This window comes from Pneumocystis jirovecii (genome assembly GCF_001477535.1).
Source record: "Pneumocystis jirovecii RU7 chromosome Unknown supercont1.17, whole genome shotgun sequence".
Classification (NCBI taxonomy): domain Eukaryota; kingdom Fungi; phylum Ascomycota; class Pneumocystomycetes; order Pneumocystales; family Pneumocystaceae; genus Pneumocystis; species Pneumocystis jirovecii.
Window position 1 is genome coordinate 250,764 of NW_017264791.1, and position 19,196 is coordinate 269,959.

At 28.0% G+C, this 19,196-nt stretch overlaps 9 protein-coding genes across 9 annotated transcripts; 6 read left to right on the forward strand and 3 right to left on the reverse strand.

Annotated features, from left to right (window-relative positions):
* Positions 1-335: 335 nt before the first annotated feature.
* T551_03506 (uncharacterized protein) lies at positions 336-2,191 on the reverse strand (the record flags this gene model as incomplete). Its single annotated transcript, XM_018375769.1, has 6 exons — positions 336-419; positions 463-479; positions 526-703; positions 751-1,050; positions 1,097-1,985; positions 2,031-2,191. 6 exons carry the CDS (start codon positions 2,189-2,191, stop codon positions 336-338), a joined length of 1,629 nt encoding a protein of 542 aa, XP_018228118.1.
* Positions 2,192-2,327: 136 nt separating this feature from the next.
* Positions 2,328-3,652, forward strand: T551_03507 (uncharacterized protein; the record flags this gene model as incomplete). Its single annotated transcript, XM_018375770.1, has 4 exons — positions 2,328-2,425; positions 2,497-2,783; positions 2,827-3,528; positions 3,573-3,652. The coding sequence occupies 4 exons, from the start codon at positions 2,328-2,330 to the stop codon at positions 3,650-3,652; spliced, it is 1,167 nt and encodes a 388-aa protein (XP_018228119.1).
* A 444-nt stretch (positions 3,653-4,096) lies between these two features.
* On the forward strand, positions 4,097-4,900 carry T551_03508 (uncharacterized protein; the record flags this gene model as incomplete). The annotated part of the gene is made up of 1 exon (XM_018375771.1): positions 4,097-4,900. One exon carries the CDS (start codon positions 4,097-4,099, stop codon positions 4,898-4,900), a length of 804 nt encoding a protein of 267 aa, XP_018228120.1.
* Positions 4,901-5,099: 199 nt separating this feature from the next.
* On the reverse strand, positions 5,100-6,893 carry T551_03509 (glycylpeptide N-tetradecanoyltransferase NMT1; the record flags this gene model as incomplete). The annotated part of the gene is made up of 7 exons (XM_018375772.1): positions 5,100-5,297; positions 5,340-5,555; positions 5,602-6,187; positions 6,228-6,319; positions 6,365-6,489; positions 6,537-6,789; positions 6,834-6,893. 7 exons carry the CDS (start codon positions 6,891-6,893, stop codon positions 5,100-5,102), a joined length of 1,530 nt encoding a protein of 509 aa, XP_018228121.1.
* Positions 6,894-7,371: 478 nt separating this feature from the next.
* T551_03510 (uncharacterized protein) lies at positions 7,372-7,956 on the forward strand (the record flags this gene model as incomplete). The annotated part of the gene is made up of 4 exons (XM_018375773.1): positions 7,372-7,521; positions 7,567-7,666; positions 7,716-7,799; positions 7,838-7,956. 4 exons carry the CDS (start codon positions 7,372-7,374, stop codon positions 7,954-7,956), a joined length of 453 nt encoding a protein of 150 aa, XP_018228122.1.
* Positions 7,957-9,308: 1,352 nt separating this feature from the next.
* T551_03511 (tetrahydrofolate synthase) lies at positions 9,309-10,943 on the forward strand (the record flags this gene model as incomplete). Its single annotated transcript, XM_018375774.1, has 5 exons — positions 9,309-9,329; positions 9,372-9,503; positions 9,552-10,133; positions 10,174-10,657; positions 10,702-10,943. The coding sequence occupies 5 exons, from the start codon at positions 9,309-9,311 to the stop codon at positions 10,941-10,943; spliced, it is 1,461 nt and encodes a 486-aa protein (XP_018228123.1).
* A 1,223-nt stretch (positions 10,944-12,166) lies between these two features.
* T551_03512 (uncharacterized protein) lies at positions 12,167-13,282 on the reverse strand (the record flags this gene model as incomplete). The annotated part of the gene is made up of 4 exons (XM_018375775.1): positions 12,167-12,512; positions 12,574-12,777; positions 13,017-13,093; positions 13,151-13,282. The coding sequence occupies 4 exons, from the start codon at positions 13,280-13,282 to the stop codon at positions 12,167-12,169; spliced, it is 759 nt and encodes a 252-aa protein (XP_018228124.1).
* Positions 13,283-13,895: 613 nt separating this feature from the next.
* On the forward strand, positions 13,896-15,643 carry T551_03513 (serine/threonine-protein phosphatase PP-Z; the record flags this gene model as incomplete). Its single annotated transcript, XM_018375776.1, has 4 exons — positions 13,896-14,904; positions 14,951-15,381; positions 15,429-15,544; positions 15,592-15,643. 4 exons carry the CDS (start codon positions 13,896-13,898, stop codon positions 15,641-15,643), a joined length of 1,608 nt encoding a protein of 535 aa, XP_018228125.1.
* Positions 15,644-16,028: 385 nt separating this feature from the next.
* Positions 16,029-17,840, forward strand: T551_03514 (uncharacterized protein; the record flags this gene model as incomplete). Its single annotated transcript, XM_018375777.1, has 9 exons — positions 16,029-16,136; positions 16,178-16,225; positions 16,266-16,364; positions 16,406-16,463; positions 16,505-16,556; positions 16,601-16,952; positions 17,002-17,170; positions 17,213-17,328; positions 17,367-17,840. The coding sequence occupies 9 exons, from the start codon at positions 16,029-16,031 to the stop codon at positions 17,838-17,840; spliced, it is 1,476 nt and encodes a 491-aa protein (XP_018228126.1).
* Between the last annotated feature and the right edge of the window lie 1,356 nt (positions 17,841-19,196).

Below are 19,196 nucleotides of genomic sequence, written 5' to 3' on the forward strand. Positions count from 1 at the left end.
GATAACATAGTACAAAGAGTTTCTATTTTTGGTTTAAAAAAGTTTAATCATACACTGTTTTTTGAATATTTTACTACTAAGGTTTTAAATTTAGAGGTTTTATCTAATAAAATTGTATATAAAAACAGCATGTTTAAATTATTTCTAAAATTTTGATTTTTTTAAAAACTAGTTGTAAAATTATCAAGAGAATTATATTCTGTATACTATTCTGATTAATATAAAGTACTATGTTTGAATGAATTTAGATTTTTTATAAAGGATAAAAGGTTTGTTATTTATTTTTTGAAAATCTTATTGATTTTATTTTTTAAAGAAAAAATTATTATTTAATTTTAATTTTTATCACTTAAATCAGTTTCAGTAATCTTTCTGCGGTCTTTAGGAACTAATGTACCTTTTCCTCCTTTCCATTTTACCTATTACATTGTTATTATATTATAAAATATATAATATTCTTACACCACATGCATTACATACTAAATTATAAATTAAAAAGATAAACAATACTAAATATAAACTTACATGTTCCAGGGCCATCTGGACCTCGACGTTTTAAAGGAGTTTCAGTAACATTACATATATTACAATGCCAATCTTTAGGTAAAGTTAAATATTTTTTAGTCTTAATTTTTTTTGGAGTTGATTGTGAAATTAATTTATTGTCAGTGCTAGAGGGCAAGATAGCACTATTTTTATTTATCTATGTTAAAGTTGGTGAGTTATTTAAGATAAAATAATGATATTTACTATTTTTTTTTTTTGAGAGAGTATTGATTTTTTACTTTGTGGAGAAATTATATTTATTTTTCCTTCCTGTTCATTTTTGAATGTTTTTGTATCTGTAATTAAAATCTGATGTTGAAAATATAATTTTTCTGAGCGTTTTCCTAATAGAATTTTTGACATAGTTTCAAATACTTTTTCTCTTTTATTTGAATATTTCAGTATAAAATCCCACAATTTATAAGTACAGGATGAAATTTTTAAAGTAATAGGCTGGAAATACTGGGATAAAGAGTCTTGAATATGTATAAATGATGCAAGGATCTAGATTACAAAAAATATAATATTATAAGGAAGAATTAATAGTTACCTCAAATGGTTCATCTGTCCCTAGTTTTTCTACTATAATATTCTTAGGTAGTATCCACTTTTCTCCTGGGTTCTCTTTAAATTCAAAAACGATTTCAGTATCTATACATTCTTGGTATTTTCTTTTTTGTTTAATTTTTGTTGCTCCTTCATCACATTTTTCACTTTTTAAGTTTTTATTATTTTGAAAAAAAAATGAATGTAATGTTTTTTCTTTTTTTTCATTATAGTTAAATGATATTTTAGATGATTCTGAAGACATTATATATAAATTAAATATAGTTTTTTGTTCTGATGTTGCTTGTTCAGATATAATTAAGTTTAATATTTCCCTGAACTCTGGGTTCAATGAAATTATTTTTAGTCGTTCTATGGCTTTATTAGTTTTTTCTACCTTAAGAGGATCGTCTTCAAGCATTTTTAAAAAGTAGTTTTCAAAAAACTCTATATAATTTACCTTTGAGAATAACAAAGAATGTTTATGTGTTTCATTTTTTATATCATTATTTGAGTTCAATGGAGGAACAAATAATTCTTTTTCAAATTTCATAAAATCAAAGTTATTATTGATAGTACTAGTAAATGTGTTTGTAATATCTTTTTCAGAAAATAACATATCTGAATCTTCATGGCATTTTGAATCTTTTGAAAGTAATAAATGATCGTTTGTTTCTGTAATATATTTTACTAAATAAAATATAGTTTCTGGAAATGAAAAAAGTTCAATACATAATGTAAATTCTCCTATTTTTGAAATTTTGTGTTTTCTTTTTACTAATTCTTTCTCATTCTTCTGCTTTTTTGGCAATGAATGGTCTAAAAATTTTTTAAAGATAAATCCTTGAAGCAGCGCCTGTCGTGATTGAAAGATACAGGACGAAAGAACACCACTAAAATTCCCTTTAGACTATTCACTAACTGAAGAATATCAAAACCTTTCCTCAATTGTCTTGTATTTATGTTTTTCTTCTTTTAAAACTATCTGAGGTTTATCAATTACAGGTAAACCAAATGCAATCAATATTTTCGATTCTAAATGCTCTTTTTTTTTCGGAGAAAAGATATTTTTTCCAGATTCTTTTGTATTCTTGTTCATTTTATAAATTCCTGTTTATTATCTCTTATTTTTAAAAAAAAAAAAAAAACCTTTTTTTTATATTCATTTTTTGGTGGTCTTGTAAATCACGTGATGTGTTTCTGATTTCACGTAATTTTTAATTAATATACGAAAAATGGGTATCTTAAATAAAGGATATTATTTTCTTATAGGCATTATTGTTTCATATGTTTTTTTTCTTTTTGCACTTACAGTGCCTTCTATCCAAAGAAAGTAAAGTTTTGCTTAAAATTTCTTGAAAAAATTTATATTTTAGTGTTTTTTACTTACATAAATTAAAAAAGTGTACAAAAGGTGACGTATTATACCCAGAATCGCTTGGATTTTCATGTATATTATCGAAAACAAGGTCTAAATCATGGAAATACTAATGGAATGCAAGTTCGAAGAGTTAATCCTTTTTTTTTGAAGACATCTGATAATGAGGATATTTTTGTTTGGCACGTTTTACCTCATAATGTTTATTATAAACATCTTTCAAAGCTTTCAGAATTGGAAGAAGGAGATGAATTGCATGAATTTTCGACTTCTTTAATTTCAAAAAATCCTAAATCAAAACTTATTATTTATTGTAAGTAAATGATACGATGAGTGATTGTTCCAATATATTTTAGTTCATGGAACTGCATGTAATATTGCTGCAAGGCATCGGTTAAGCATGTATCGGCTCTTAACATCCTTTGATCATGTTCATGTTCTTGCTTTGGATTATAGAGGATTTGGGAAATCTTCGGGTCAACCAAGTGAAAATGGGTTAATTGAAGACGGTGTTTCTGCTGTAAGATGGGCTGTAGAAGTAGCTAATATAAATCCTTCTTCTATATTTCTTGTTGGGCAAAGTCTTGGAACTGCTGTTGTTATTGGAGTGGCAGAAAAATTATTAACGTTGAAAAATCCGATACATGTAGGCCATTTGATTTTAATTGCTGGGTTTTCTTCTGTCCGATCTTTATTGACTTCATATAAATTAGGAGGCTATTTCCCCTTTTTATCTCCTTTGAAAATGTATCCTGGTATACGAAAACTTGTTCTTAAATTTTTATATCATCCTTGGGATTCATTACATAGAATAGTAACTTTTTCTAAAAATTCTGAAAAAGTTGGGACACGTATAACATTTATTCATTCAAAAGATGATACGCATATCGGTTTTCACCATTCTTTCGAACTTTTTGTTGCTGCTGTTAATGCAACAATTACTCAGCAAAATGAAACATGGAGAGATTTGGTGACCTTGACAGAAAGAAAAGGCGAAGTCTTCATTACATCTAATAATGGTCGTCAAAGAATTATGTACCTACAAGTTCTATGGGGTGGTAAGTTTTTAAATATAAGAAAAAAATATTTTTAATTTTTAAAGATCATAATCAAATTGTTTTACACGATGGAGTCATTTCTAGGTTGTTAGAAGAGTCAAATGATATTAACTTAAAAATATGAATATATTTAAAATATTTTTATTTAACAAAATTTATAAATAAAATATTCTTGAATTATCTTCATTTTTATACTATTTATTTTTTTATATAAGAATGTACAGTTTTTTAGATATGAAGATATATTTTAGAATATTAATATATACGTTTTTTAACAGTAAAATTAATATAAATACATTTATTTGATTTATAATATATCTTTTTTATTTAGAAGTATAATTTTTAGCAGAAGTTGTTAAAGTTTTTATATTATGTTTTAAATATTTATTTAAGATTATCTTTTAAAAGCTTGATTTATCGTCGATTAAAAAGTCAAGATTTTAGGAGAAATTTATGGTAAAAATATAATTGAATTTTATAATAAAACTTAAATATATAGGTATGAGCATTGCAAAGGATCTTTTTTGTTTTTTTTCGTAAAATTTTTTATTGGTTTTCCTTTAAAAAAATGTTTTTTCGTTATTCTACTGAAGTTATATTGTCAAAATATCATAGAAAAGCTCAAAACGCAATTTTTAATTCTTTTATTTATATTCCTGGAAGAAAAGAACATGTTTTTTATGCTTATTTTTTCAGAAAAATTAGTTTAAAACCTGAAAAAAAAATAAAATATTTAAATTTACATAAAACTGTTGCTGAACCAAAGCCAGAAAATTTAAAAAATGAAACAAATAGTTGGAAATCTACTATGGCGAAAATAAGACGTCAATATTTAACCGAATATGTTATGGAACATAAAAAAATTAATGATTCAAAGAAAATAACGAAAAAAAAGGTGTCTAAAACTGAAAAATCGTCTCTTTTTGCTGATAAGGATTACAAATATTTTACACCTACTATTCAATCTTTATTCGACAATGATTATCCACTTGAAGATTCAAATAAATTAGATAGAATAGCCCGTAAATCATATAACTTTGAAATGACAAAAAAGAAAAAATATGAAGACAGATTGTATCATTTTCTTACTTTATATTCTTATTCAGAAAAATTTATTTCTACTATTGAGGAATTAGATGATGCAGTGAATAAGTGTTTCCAAGAAATTCCTACTGGATTACCTCCAAGTTATAGTATTCAGTTTTTACAAAATAAAAAAGAAAAACTTCTTTATTTGAAGAATACCTATCCTGTGCACTCTGAAATTTTTGATGCTCTTCTAGGGACTGTTGATGGAGGCAAATTAGGACCAGATGAACTTATGAATATTAATAATATAGATGATACAGATAAATCAGATATTGAAAATTAATCTTATTTTGACTATTTGTTCTTATATTAAATTTCTTAATGTAATTTAGTATAAAATGCTATACAAAAATAAAAAGGATAATAGAACTATTTTAGAAATGTTTTTTAGTACAATGCTTTTGATTACGAAAACAATATTTCTTATTCTCTAAATTATAAAATGTTACAAAATAGTAAAATATAATTAGTATTATATTTTATTACAACATAACAACAGCTATTGATGATCCATTTTCGACATCTAGTTTTCCTGTTCTAGTTATTCCTGGATTTATGTATTTTGAGCGGTAATTAAATAGATAATAATTCAATTTTCCATCTCCTGGACCAAATTTTTGATTTTCAAGGAAAAATGGATTATCCATTAGTGTTAATGCATTAAAAACATCGAATTTTTTCTATAAAAATATTAAAATAGTATTAATGGGAAAATAACTAACGTTTTTTGCAATAATTAAACAATCTTTCATTATAAGATTTAATCTATCAATATATATTTTATGTTCAGTTTGGTTCATATCTTTCTTAATACCGGATTCTAGTGCATAATAAAAAAGATATGCTGCATTAAGAGTTTTATATTTCGTGTCTGTAATAATGTTAGAAGGGAGGGAATAAAAGGAAAAAAAGTCTGTTATTTTTCCTGTTGATGGGTTCTGGTTATGTATTAGTTCATATTAAGATATTACCGAATGATCTTACTTCAATAACATATGAAAATATTGTAGCTTCCTCATCATTTTGGTTTTCTCTTGGAATTAACCAATGCTTTACTTCATCGTTCGAAAATATTTGAGAAAGTTCAAATTTTTTTAGAAAAGATCTCAATAATTCTGAAACCTGTTCAAGATCATGAACTGTTATAGGCCTCAAACCAGGGGTTGATGTCTCATTTGGCAACTTAAACTTTTGAATTTGTCGAGCTATTGTAGAGTTTTTAGGTAAAGGAGAAAACCCTACTGTATATAACTTTTGCCAATTGAGACTACGATGATAATATTGACATGATGATATAGGGCTAGGAAGTATAACTCCTGCAGTGTAAATAGCTTGCCAAGTTCCTGAAAGATTACATCGTCTAGTTATTTCCTTTATCAAAATAGGTGTTAACCGTTTTGATCTAAGTTTTTTATGTATACATAAAAAGTTTATCTCACTACATTTAATAACACGATCTTTGACACGTAAGGAAATAGGTATTCCTGAAACAAAAGCAACTAATTTTTTTGATGCAGCCACACGTACTCCAATATGCCAGTTTTTATGAAATCCAGGAGGTTTTATAGCCCTAAATTATTAGCAATAAAGATTAAATGATTTAGAAAAACCATTTTAAAAACAACTCTGAATAATCGAATCTAAACATCGAATCATCATCTTCAACGTAGTTTTTTGCAAGAAGTTGATATAGATTTTTTAACTAAATAATTCATAAGATAAATAACTTTTATATAGATATACATACGTCTTCTTCATCATCTACATCTAAAGTAACCCACTCAAATTCTTTTAAGAGTGGATATGGCTCTTTTCTAACTTTTTCAAGATCCTTGCTATCATCTATTGGTCCTTCTTCACTGATTTCTTCATCTAGTTACTGTTAACATTTTTACAGCATGCAAACTTCCTAAAATTACCAAATGAGCATACTGGCTGAGTATTCCAAAATTTATAATCGCTCATCTTTTTTCTTGCTGGTTTTAACGAAAGCTCATTCAATAACTCATGAATCTCATTTTCTTTCATTGTTTTTTCAACAACCGGAAGTTTTTCTGTATTTACACAATAATTTTCATTCTTTTTTTCCAAATTTCTTGTTAAATCCAATTCATTAGATGTATTAAGGCAAATCACTTCTGTATTCCATGAACGCTGAAAACTTTTGCATTTCTAAAAGCAATTAATTTTTTTATACCAACTCCCATATGCTTCACTCTCTGCTTTTGCAAAAGTCGTTGATCTTTATGATAAAACGTGTCATTGATTGAGTCCATTTTGTTTTTTTCTCTGTTTTAGTTAATTGATGCTTAAAAAAGTTATTTTAAAAGACTTATAAATGTTAAAAAATATTTTAATGCTATAAAAAACCGACTTACAAAGATAATAATCTTTTTGTTTTATATATTTTTAAAGTATTTGCTTAAATTTGTATTTGTTAAAATTTTGTAATCTATATTTTTAGAAAAAATATGTTTTTTTGCCAAAAAATGTCCTGATATATTATTTGATATAAAAAATGCAATCTACAAATGCTTCAATGCTTTTTTATTTATATTAATCTTTTTTAGCTCTTCGTTATGATTTTCTTTGGGTCTTATATCGGAGAAAAATGCCTATATTCTTCATGCGATGATCGTTAAGATAAGAGAAAAATGTCTTTTTAGCAGAAGAACTTTGTCACTGAATGCAATATAATTTTTGAATATATCTTTTGAACGTTTAGATTTGCTTGTGTTTTTTTTTCTGCAAAAAATGGAGAATCTGGACGTATCTATACAAAATGAACAGGAGTTGGATTCATGGGAGGAGAAAGAGCTATATATGACTGAAATGTTGCATAGCTTAACTCTAAAAGTTAAAGTAAAGAAGACAGAGGCCAAACTTTATCGGAAGAGGGAGCTTGTGAGGCAGTTTGAAGAGGAAGGGTTGGATTTTAACGTGTTATAGGAACTTCAGCAATACTTGTCAAATAGTCGGTGTGAAGACCTAACACAGTCTGAATGGCAGCTTTCTCTGGTAAAATTGATGAAGCTGCGCCAAAAAAATGGTTTTTTATTGTTTTTTTTTTCTTAATTTTTTGTTTATGATTTGTATAGAACAGATATGTCAAGAGATCAATTGGTATCAGGGTCAAATAGAAACATGGAAGGCAGAATTATCAGATTTAAGGCTCCAAAAATGTATTTTTTCCTTTTTTTGTTGTTTTAACATTTATTAGTAAAATCCCGGAGTATTTTTTGTTGGCTTAGACAACTTTCTGATAAATCGCCTTTTGCTTGCCGGAGATATCGTTCACATACTGAGGCATGTTCATCAATACGTTTTTTTTTACTCTAATTCTGAATAGCTCCCTGGAATCACTGGAATTTGATCCTTTTTTTGTCTTGAAATTTGTATGCTTTTATACTATGTTGAATTTATGTTTGTGACATTATTTGGTTTTGGATTAAAAGTTGTGTTAAAAGCATTGAAAAAATTTAAATTTATTATGCTTTTAAAGATTGATTCTTTAATGTTTTAGTAGTCGATGTGATAGTTTTTTTATTCTGCATGGGTTGGTAGATATATGCATGAAACAGGGATGTGTTGTACGTTTTTAATGGTATTTCTGTATTATTAGGTATTCTAAATAATTTTGGAGGCTTTGTAAAAATTATTGTTTTATGAATTTTATTAATTTTTAATGTATCTTGAAAAAAATGAAGATTTTAAAAATTTAATTTATTTTAAAGTGTACTAAAATTATAAGAACTTTTTGATATATAATTGAATCATATATATTCTGGAATATTTTTGCTTTTATTTAAATCAGTTAAAATATTAGTGTTTTTTGAAAAAATTGAATTTATAAAATTTGAAAATACATATGAGATTAAAAATTAGGTAGTTTTAAGATTATAAAAATAATAGCTATTATTACTTTTATAAATAATTCTTTATTTTATTAAGAAAAATTAAAAATACTTAGATTACATTTCTTTCAGTATATTTTTTTTAATTTTGGGTTTTTTAAATTTACTAAATAATTATATTTATTTTTAATATTTATATTTTATGATTTGTAAAATTAATAGTTAGATATTTTATTTTTTAAAATGATTAAAACTTATCGAAAATTTATTTTAATTTATTGATATAAAGAACTATTAAAGTATAGTCTTTAATTAGTGATAAAAATTTTCTGCATATTTAAACTATTATTCATGAGTTAATTTAATTCTTTTTTTATATTTCTTTTATTAAAATATATGTTTGTATAGGAACATATAATATATTTTTCTTAATATTCTTTACAAAATTTTTAAAATTTAAATTGTTTCTTTAAAAAACTTGAAATACTTATCTAAAAAAACAAATGGATTTATTTTTTGTTTATTCTTAATGATCTACATTGAAATTTTATCTATTTTTTTAGTGTTTATAATTAGGTACAAATTTAATTTTTCTAAAATAATTTATCTTTCTAAATATTCCTAGCTTTTATTTGATGAAAAGTATATAATTTTTTAAAAATATAAATTTTTACAGTCAAAATACTTAAAACTTTAAATTTCGATATTAATTTATTTTTAATAAAAAAATATTTTTTATTTTATTTAATTTGATGCACAGTTATAACAAGTTTTTCCATGTTTTAAAATGATTTGGAAGGAGCCTTAAGTGCTATTGTTTTTTTCCAAAATTAATATATGATATCTCGATCATATAAAGTTAAAAATTTTTTGATATTTAATATGATCTAATGAATAAAGGATGCTATAAGTGCCTTAAACACATTACAAACCAATTCTCAAGTATTAAGAACTATCTCAAATTCAAAAGAGGATTTAAATAAACAATCATTATCACAAATGGTAGAATGGTTACATAGAATAGGATACAAGGTAAAAATAATCATATGATATAAGAAAAGTATTCAAAATATAATTTAGATTGATGATGTCAACAAGCTAAATGTTATTCACATTGCAGGAACAAAGGGAAAGGGCTCTACATGTGCGTTTATATCGTCTATTTTAGAGCAATTGAGAAATCAATATAAAAAGTCTATACGATTTGGAATGTATACATCTCCTCACTTAGTAGCTGTGCGAGAAAGGATTAGAATTAATGGGATTCCTATCTCTGAGACGTTATTTGCAAAATATTTTTTTGAAGTTTGGGATTGTTTAGAAAAAACTGCTATTGAAAGGAAACTAGATCCTACAATTAAACCATCTTACTTTCGCTATTTAACGCTTATGTCATGGCACGTATTTATTTCAGAAAAAGTAGATACCTTAATTATGGAGACAGGAATTGGAGGAGAATATGATTCAACAAATATTATCCAGCATCCTACTGTAACAGGTATTACTAGCTTAGGAATAGATCATGTTCCAATATTAGGTAATACTATTGAAAAAATTTCATGGCATAAAGGAGGAATATTTAAAAAAAATGTTCCAGCATTAACTGTTGAACAATCAATACCGGCTTTAAATGTACTAAAAAAAAGGGCATCTGAACGCAAGGTAACCTTTATTGAATTTTTAGAAATATACTTAAATCAAGGCTCTTTTTTCTGTTATCACTATTAACCCAGATTTAAAGAAAATTAAACTTGGTTTATCTGGTGATTTTCAATATATTAATGCATCACTTGCTTTTGCACTTGTATCTTATCATTTACCTTATCTAAATATTCCTTCTTTAAATTCTTTATATACTGTGTTTGATACTATAAAGACAGGCCTTGAAAATGCATCGTGGCCTGGAAGATGTCAATTGCGCAAAGAAGATAATATTTCTTGGTATATGGATGGTGCTCATACGACTGAAAGTATAAAAGAAGCTGTTATTTGGTATACAAATTCTATTTTCTTGTCAAACAATTCACCTAGGAAATTTATATTAATATTCAATCAACAAACTCGAGATGCTGCAGTATTATTGGAATCTTTATACAATTCTATAATTGAAAAAATAGGTGAGAATCCGTTTTATATGGTTATATTCCCAACAAATGTTACATGGAAAGATGGCACATATGATGAAGGTGATTTTCAGTTTACATTTATACTTATGATCTTAAACATTTAGATCTTGTAAATATTAATTCTGATATTAAACAAATTAAAAGTCTTAAAATACAATATAATTTAAGAGATTATTGGATCAAATTGAATGGTAATAATGCATTAATTAACGTTATAGACAATATAGAGGATACTGTAAATTTAGTTCGTTCTCAGGCTACTTTATTTGATATTGATGTATTTATAACTGGGAGTTTACATTTAATTGGAGGCTTTCTAACCGTTCTTGATAGACCTAAATCTTAAAACAATTTTTAGACCATAATTTCTTTTATTTATATACACATTTACTTACATGGATTAAATTTTTGGAAACTAAGAACGTATACTGATTTTATATTTTGATAATCTTTTGATATAATTTAAAATATGCATTATATTTAGATATTCTCGATATTACACAAATAGAGCTATTGATAAAGTTGTCAATTTTAATAATCAATTCAAAACAATCATAATCATATTTTTAAAGTAATTTTGACTTTTTTGAAGAAAAATTAAATATTAAAAATATAATACTAAATAATGATTATTTAACTAGGTATTTAAATAAGGTATTTAAATAGATATTACTATTTCTAAAATAAAATATATGATTACTTATAATTGGATTTTTTGGTATTGAGAAAAATATAATAAGGTATGTCTTAAATGTCATAATTTTCAAGAGTCTTTGTCTGATGAAAATCATGAAAAAAAGAATCAACTAGAAGCTGTTTCTGAAATACATGATTAATTAATAGTTACTGATTTAAAAAAATCTAATATTTCTAAAAATATATATTTAGAATTATGTTAATAAATAAATAGAAAACTAAAGTTGTAGAAAATATAAAGATATTTTCAATTCCATTATTAAAAAATACTATTATATTTTTTGATATTTAGGTAATAATTTTAAATATTATAAACTTTTATACCTTGAATTTATTATAAATTCTTCGCCAATTTTAATTTAATATTCATTTTAAACAACCGTTTTATAAGGTTATTGTTAAACTATTTTTAGTATTTAATTTTGTATTAATTAGACATTTACTAGATAAAGTTTTACGAACAATATAAAAACAAACTATTATGTTCTAGAATTTTATAAAGATTGAACAATGTAAATTTAATAGCGTTTTCAATGTACAGAAATATAAAATATCGTATATTTTAAAAGCCTCAAATTGAATTTCACTAAATGTTTAAATTTTTAATTTCATAATGTTAAAAATATTTTTATTTTAAAATTTTAAAATTTACTTGAAAAAAGGATTTAATAACTTATCAAAAACCGTTATATTTATAGAAATAGAAAGGATTTCAACAGAAAAAATACATTTTTTTTTCTTTTTTCTAATTTTAAATACAAAAATCAAAATGTTAATAGATAAAACATATAAAAATAACTAACTAAAAATAGAAATATCTAATAAAAATAGTAAAACTTCTATCACATCTTAATAGAAGAGAGATATCTTAGATTAGTAGAGCTTTTCTGTTGCTTGCCTTCTCTTTTGAAGCTGTCGGTTCGCTATTAATAAACTAATATAAGCAATAAGAACAGTATAAGCTGCAACCCATGAGTAAATTAAAGATGATTTCCCATAATGGACTTTAAGGTTCAAATAACCCGCATCAGTCTTGATCGTTCTTTTTATTATAATAATTAATGCTGTTGATGAAGTCGCGGCAAGCAAATTAAAAATCATTGCAAGACCTGCAATAACCCTAGGAGCTTTGTCATCAAGATCAAAAATAGCAAATATTAATTTAGAAAGGAATAATAAAGCTGAAAAAACCAATCCTGCTGCGTATAATCCTGTCATACTACCTTTATTAGCAAAAAATACACAAAAAACTCTGCAGCACTCCAAAAAAGAATACTTACACTATACTACCAATTTTAACTTTGTCAGTAAATGATCCCGTCTTAGATGGAACTTTAACCACTGATCCTTTAAGGAGTTTTTCTCTTAAAATAGAGAGAGGATTAAAGTGATATCCAATTTTAGGTTTCGTACAACGCTTAAGATACATATGTCGGCGTGCATCACAATGTCCCCACATATAAAAGTAATAATGATTATTCAAACTAAAACAATCAGCAACTTAGAAATATACACTAAAAGCATCAAATAAATGGATTATATGCACAGATTAACTCATATAGGCCCATAAATAGCATTTTGAAGGTATAGTCACACTAAAATAGATATATTTTAGTTTTTAAACGCATATATTAAAAAATAGAATGCATATATCAAGAAATAGAACACATATAATCCATATTTCTGACGCATATAATTGGTGCTTTAATGCACAAAAACATACCCAATATGTTCTGCAGGTGTTACATTGGGCGGACGTTCTGATGGAAATTTATAAGCTTGAATATTAGTTGTATCAATCTAAGTAAAAAAAAAAACGCCGATTAATCAAAGAATCCTATAAAAAATATAGCACACCTTGAAGAGATAAACTTTATCAAGAAAGGGATGTCTTCTAAATCCACCCGCCATCGTCAAACTAATATAGACAAGACCAGCCAAAGATGCCAGCAGTGGCAAAATTATACGGAAAAAACGTATTAAAAGCATTATTTGTATGCTTTATTTTTATTGTTAACTTATATAAGCGCTAATATATTTTTTTATAAAAATTTTAAAAAAAACGGCTTTAAACTCCTTTTTATTACAAAAACCAATTTACTTTCTTTGAACGCCTAGATTTATAAAAGATAAAACACTAAATAAAGTTAGTAAGTGTTTTGAAGCAAATACATTAAAAAAAGAAGGGATCTTAACAATTTCATGGATATAAAAGCGTTAGAAAAAATTATTTCGAATTTACCACATCGATGAGATATATATACTAAGGTCACGAGCACATCGAAAACGAGCACACAGATTGTGATCATAGAGCAACAAGAGATAAAAGGGTAGAAAAGAGGAAGAAAAGAGGATAAATAAAGGGAGAAATACAAAAGTTTAGTGCAAAAGAGGTGTGGGTATGTTGGTGTTTTTTTTTCTGGATTTTTTTGGATGAAAAATGACCTAAATATATAGGATTGCAAAAAGGAATAAGCGTCTATGCATTGGCTCAAGAGTGGCGGAAAAGTGCGTTTTAAACACGTCAGATACAAGGAAAAATAGTGTAGTATTTAGTGATAGTTTTTTAGGCGAAGAAATTTAAAAAATTGGGTAAAAAATAATGGGACAAATACAAAGCCGAAAAGACGATGAAAAGGCAGATGCATTTGCGTTTTTTGACAGATACGATGTACAGGGTTCTTCTGGGTTGTTTAAAGGATCTTTAGGGAGTTACCGATCTCAAAAAAATGCATCTTTCCGTGGATATGATAAGGAAAAAAAAGAACGTTTAAAAGGATTAGAAGGGATGTGCAAAGAAGTTCCAGGAAGGACTGTAGAGGGTTTAGCACTGGAGAGAGCATCTATGACTGACAGGGTTTCAGATAAAATGTCAGAACTGGAACTATCAGAACGAGCAGCGACTATTGGGGCATCAGCAGCTGATGTTTTTTCATTTAAAAACTTTGGTTATAACCGGGGCACTATACCATCCTTTTCTTCTCTTGAAGACTCTCAGCAAAGAAAAGGGGCTATCCAGAGTAAAGAAAGTGAGATAGATAGTGGCAGATATCCGTCCAATGCTTCTATTACACAGTCATCTTTATCTATTCTTCAACCTAAAGATACGATTCACACAAAACGTGAAGTAGACACTATTTCTGATACAGCTGCATCATTTAGTTCCTTAAATGCTAACGGAGAGCCTTCTAATTTTATGTTTTTTCCCTCGTATCTTGCTCTTAAAAATTTGGATGTGGACGATATGATTCAAAGATTGTTGGATGCAGGATATTCTGGAAAAGTCACAAAAGCAATATGTCTTAAGAATGCGGAAGTTTTTGCTATATGCCGGGCTGCACGTGAAGTATTTTTATCTCAACCTTCTTTGTTAGAACTTACACCACCTGTTAAAATTGTTGGAGATGTTCATGGACAGTATGCTGATTTAATCCGTCTATTTGAAATGTGTGGGTTTCCCCCATCTGCAAATTATTTATTCCTTGGAGATTATGTAGATCGAGGAAAGCAAAGTCTTGAAACAATTTTATTATTATTATGTTATAAAATTAAGTATCCGGACAATTTTTTCCTTTTGAGAGGAAATCATGAATGTGCTAATGTTACGAGAGGTATTGGATAATTTTCTTTATATTTGATCGTATTGATTATATCTAGTTTATGGTTTTTATGATGAATGCAAGCGAAGATGTAATATTAAAATTTGGAAGACATTTGTTGATGTGTTTAATACGTTACCGATTGCATCTATTGTTGCTTCGAAAATATTTTGTGTGCATGGGGGATTGTCTCCTTCACTTTCATATATGGATGAAATTCGACAACTTGAACGTCCTACTGATGTTCCTGATTATGGTTTGCTTAATGATCTTCTATGGTCTGATCCTACAGAAACGACGAATGGTTGGGAAGATAATGAACGCGGTGTAAGTTATTGTTTTGGGAAAAACGTTATTCAGCAATTTCTTCAAAGACACGATTTCGATTTAATATGTCGGGCACATATGGTTGTAGAAGATGGATATGAATTTTTTAATGAACGTACATTAGTCACTATATTTTCTGCTCCAAATTACTGTGGAGAGTTTGTATGTTTAAGTTTATTTTTATGACTGTCATTTATATTGCTTTATAGGACAATTTTGGTGCTGTTATGTCTGTTTCGGAAGAACTTTTATGCTCATTTGAGTTACTAAAGCCTTTAGATTCTCAACAATTAAAACAAAAGATGAAAAGAAGTCGTAGGAATGGGTATTATGATTTTGTTGGATTCAAATTGCTTTATTGATAACATGTAGTGCTCATATTCATTTATCTCCTCCTGCACATCAATACCCTCAGTCATTTTAAGTCACGTATCCTTTCATTATGCAATATATTATTTTTTACGGTTCATGCTTTACTATTCTTCTGATAATTAAAAATTTAAGATCAATTTTAACAACTTCAAGGGACATTTGTATAGGGTTTTTATACCTTCTTTTAACTTTTTAAAAAGAGATTTGATTTGTTTTTATTAAGACGGATCTTTTCTATTAATTTAAGCATTTGTATACTTTCTACTTGCATAATAAATACATCTTAAAATATTGATCATCATTTAAGAACATTTTGTTTCTTGGTATATTAATGCTCTGTCTAATGTAATTTCGTAAATATTCGTATATTGTTAAAATGTATATATATTTTTATCGGATGCTTAGATGTAAAATATTAATTGATTTGACTATATTAAATGCAGAAAATACTAGAAAACACTGAAAATTATTGGGAACCATCATCATGGAAGTCAAAACCTATCCAGCAAAGAGTAATTTACGAAAATCAAGAAGCACTTGAGACAGTAAGAGCAATCAACTTATGAAAACTTAAAACTGATTGAAGTCTTTAAATAAACTGCGATCTTTACCCCCTTTAGTTCATTTTGAAGAAGTATTTGTATAAATACTTTTATTTTGTTATTTATTTTTAGATTTTATTATTGAAAAAAAGACTTAAAGATGTTGCTCTTCATAAATCTTTCTTACTTCAAGGAGGAGACTGTGCAGAGTCTTTTAGCGCTTGTACACCGGTATGGAAAAATCTTTATTGTCTTTTTATAACGTTTTTAAGGATTTAATCAACTCAAAGCTTAAAGTTATTCTTCAAATGAGCATTATTTTGATTTTGGGTAATTCATTAGTATAAAAGGGTATTTCTTGACTTGTGGAGGCATCAATATTCCCGTAGTTACAATAGCTCGAATGGCGGGTCAATATGCAAAGTATTTAATTTATTTTTATACCATAAAATCTTATAATCTACAAGACCAAGATCAAAATTGACAGAAATGGTAGATAAAAAAGAAGTATTATCTTTTAGAGGGGAATCAGTTAATGGTTGTTCTATCCATGAGCGGCAGCCTAATCCAGAAAGATTGTTAACAGCGTATTTTCATTCTTCGACCACTCTTAATTATATCAGACTATTGTCATCTAATGCTTCTGGTTTATATACATTGATAGATTCGAATGTCTCCTTAGAAAATAATAATATTGAAAGCGGCTCTTCCACAAATACTCAAAACACTCAGTTTCTTAATTCATTAAATTTCAAAAAAACAAATGGAATGGATAATAATCTTTTATTACAAAAACCATATATATTTACAAGCCACGAAGTATCCTATACCATCCCTTTGGAGGGATAGTGATTAACACCAAAACTAGGGTCTTTTATTGGATTACGAAGAATCTATGACTCGGAAAATAAAGGATTCTGAAACAAATGAAACAAAATGGTGGAATTTAGGCGCACATTTTTTGTGGATAGGTGACAGGACCAGAAGTATTGATGGCGCTCATGTAGAGTATTTTAGAGGGATCGAAAATCCAATAGGTTGTTTCAAAAATAACGTAAAGCAAATTAACCACTATTTAGGCGTTAAAATAGGCCCTACAATGAAGCCTGATGAACTGGTTAAGCTTCTGGACATCCTAGATCCAAAAAGAGAGACCGGAAAGGTCACTTTAATATTTAGATATGGCTATGACAAGGTTTCTAGGAACTGTATTTGTCTTAAATAACATTTTAGATTAAAAAATATCTTCCACAGCACATTAAAGCCGTTCAATCATCAAACCACAAAACTATATTTATAAGCGACCCAATGCATGGTATTTCTTCTTTGTTTTGCTGCAATGCTCAACTTCACTTAGGGAATACCCTGTTTTCCACTGAATACCCACATTTAAAAACCAGAGATTTTTCACATATTTTGCTTGAGCTTAAGCTCTGTTTCGACATCTGCAAGGCCTCTGGCTCCCATCTCGACGGCGTACACTTCGAGATGACTGGCGAAGACGTTACAGAGTGCCTTGGAGGTAGCATGCAGCTCCAGGACAAGGACCTTTCCAGGGCCTACAAAACCCTCTGCGATCCAAGGCAACTACTGACCATTCCCCCCCTCTGTCTCACTGTTTACAGGTTAAATTACAGCCAAAGCCTGGAAATGGCTTTTCTTATTGTAAAGCTTTGGTGCAAAAACCATGCCTTTCTCTCTGCGTAAACATTACATGGACATTACATGAACACTATATAAACATGTATCCCACACCCTATGCACGCTGTACTCTACTGTATACACTCCACTGTATACACTATACTATATATACTATATATATACACTGTATATACTATACATATATACAGTATATACAGTATATATCATACACTATATATACTATACACACAATATACACAATACATATATACATTCTATACTCCATAACTATATATACCATACCATATACACTGTATACCACTATACACACACTACACTATGCACTATACACACCATACACTGCACACACTGCAATACATATACTTGCATGCTAACGCAGTGTGCTGCGTATGTGTACACTGCACAGTATATATACTGTACATACTATATACACTTATATACACAATATATGTAGCACATGCTATGTATGCTATGTATGCAGGCAGTATACTCTGTATGCTTTGTGTATGTAGAGCGTATACACAGTGTATATCTGCACATGTGTATTCGCAGCATATACACTGTATATATGCGTCTATAGTGCACACACTGTCATAGTGCACGCGCCGCGGAGCATACATGCATTATACGCGTGTGCATACCAGTGGGCGTTTGTGCGTGTCTTTGCATGTGTATGCGCGTAGTCTGTGTATGCCTGTGTATATATGCATATATATGAGTGTATATCTATATATATGAGTGTATATCTATATATCTATGTATATGTCTATATATGTGTATATACTATGAGTGTGCGCGTGTACGCTGCACAGGCAAAGCAGCGTGGGTGTCTGCACACAGTGTATACAGTGCATATAACGTATATACAGCGCATACTATACATATATAGTGCATCCACAGCGCATACACACCACATACAATGCACTGCCTAGCAAGCGGTCCACTGTATGCATTAGCGCACACCGTATGCACTAGCATATACACTGTGCATATACATATACTCATATATACACTGACACACGCATACATACACGCATACATACATATATACACGCATACATACATATATACACGCAAAAACACGCACAAATGCTCACCGGGATGCAGCGTATGCACACGCATACAATACATGTATACTCCTCTACAGCGCATACACCATATAGTGTATAGCAGTGCGTGCACTATAGACACATATTACAACGTATACGCTGCAACATCGCTGATACACTGTATATATTGCAAATACGCATACACAAAGCATACTGCATACATAACATATAGCATATATAGCATATATAGTATATATAGTATATATATGTGTATATATGTGTATATAACGTGCAGCGTATAGCATATATATAGTATGTATAGCATAGACAGTATATAGTGTGTACAATATGT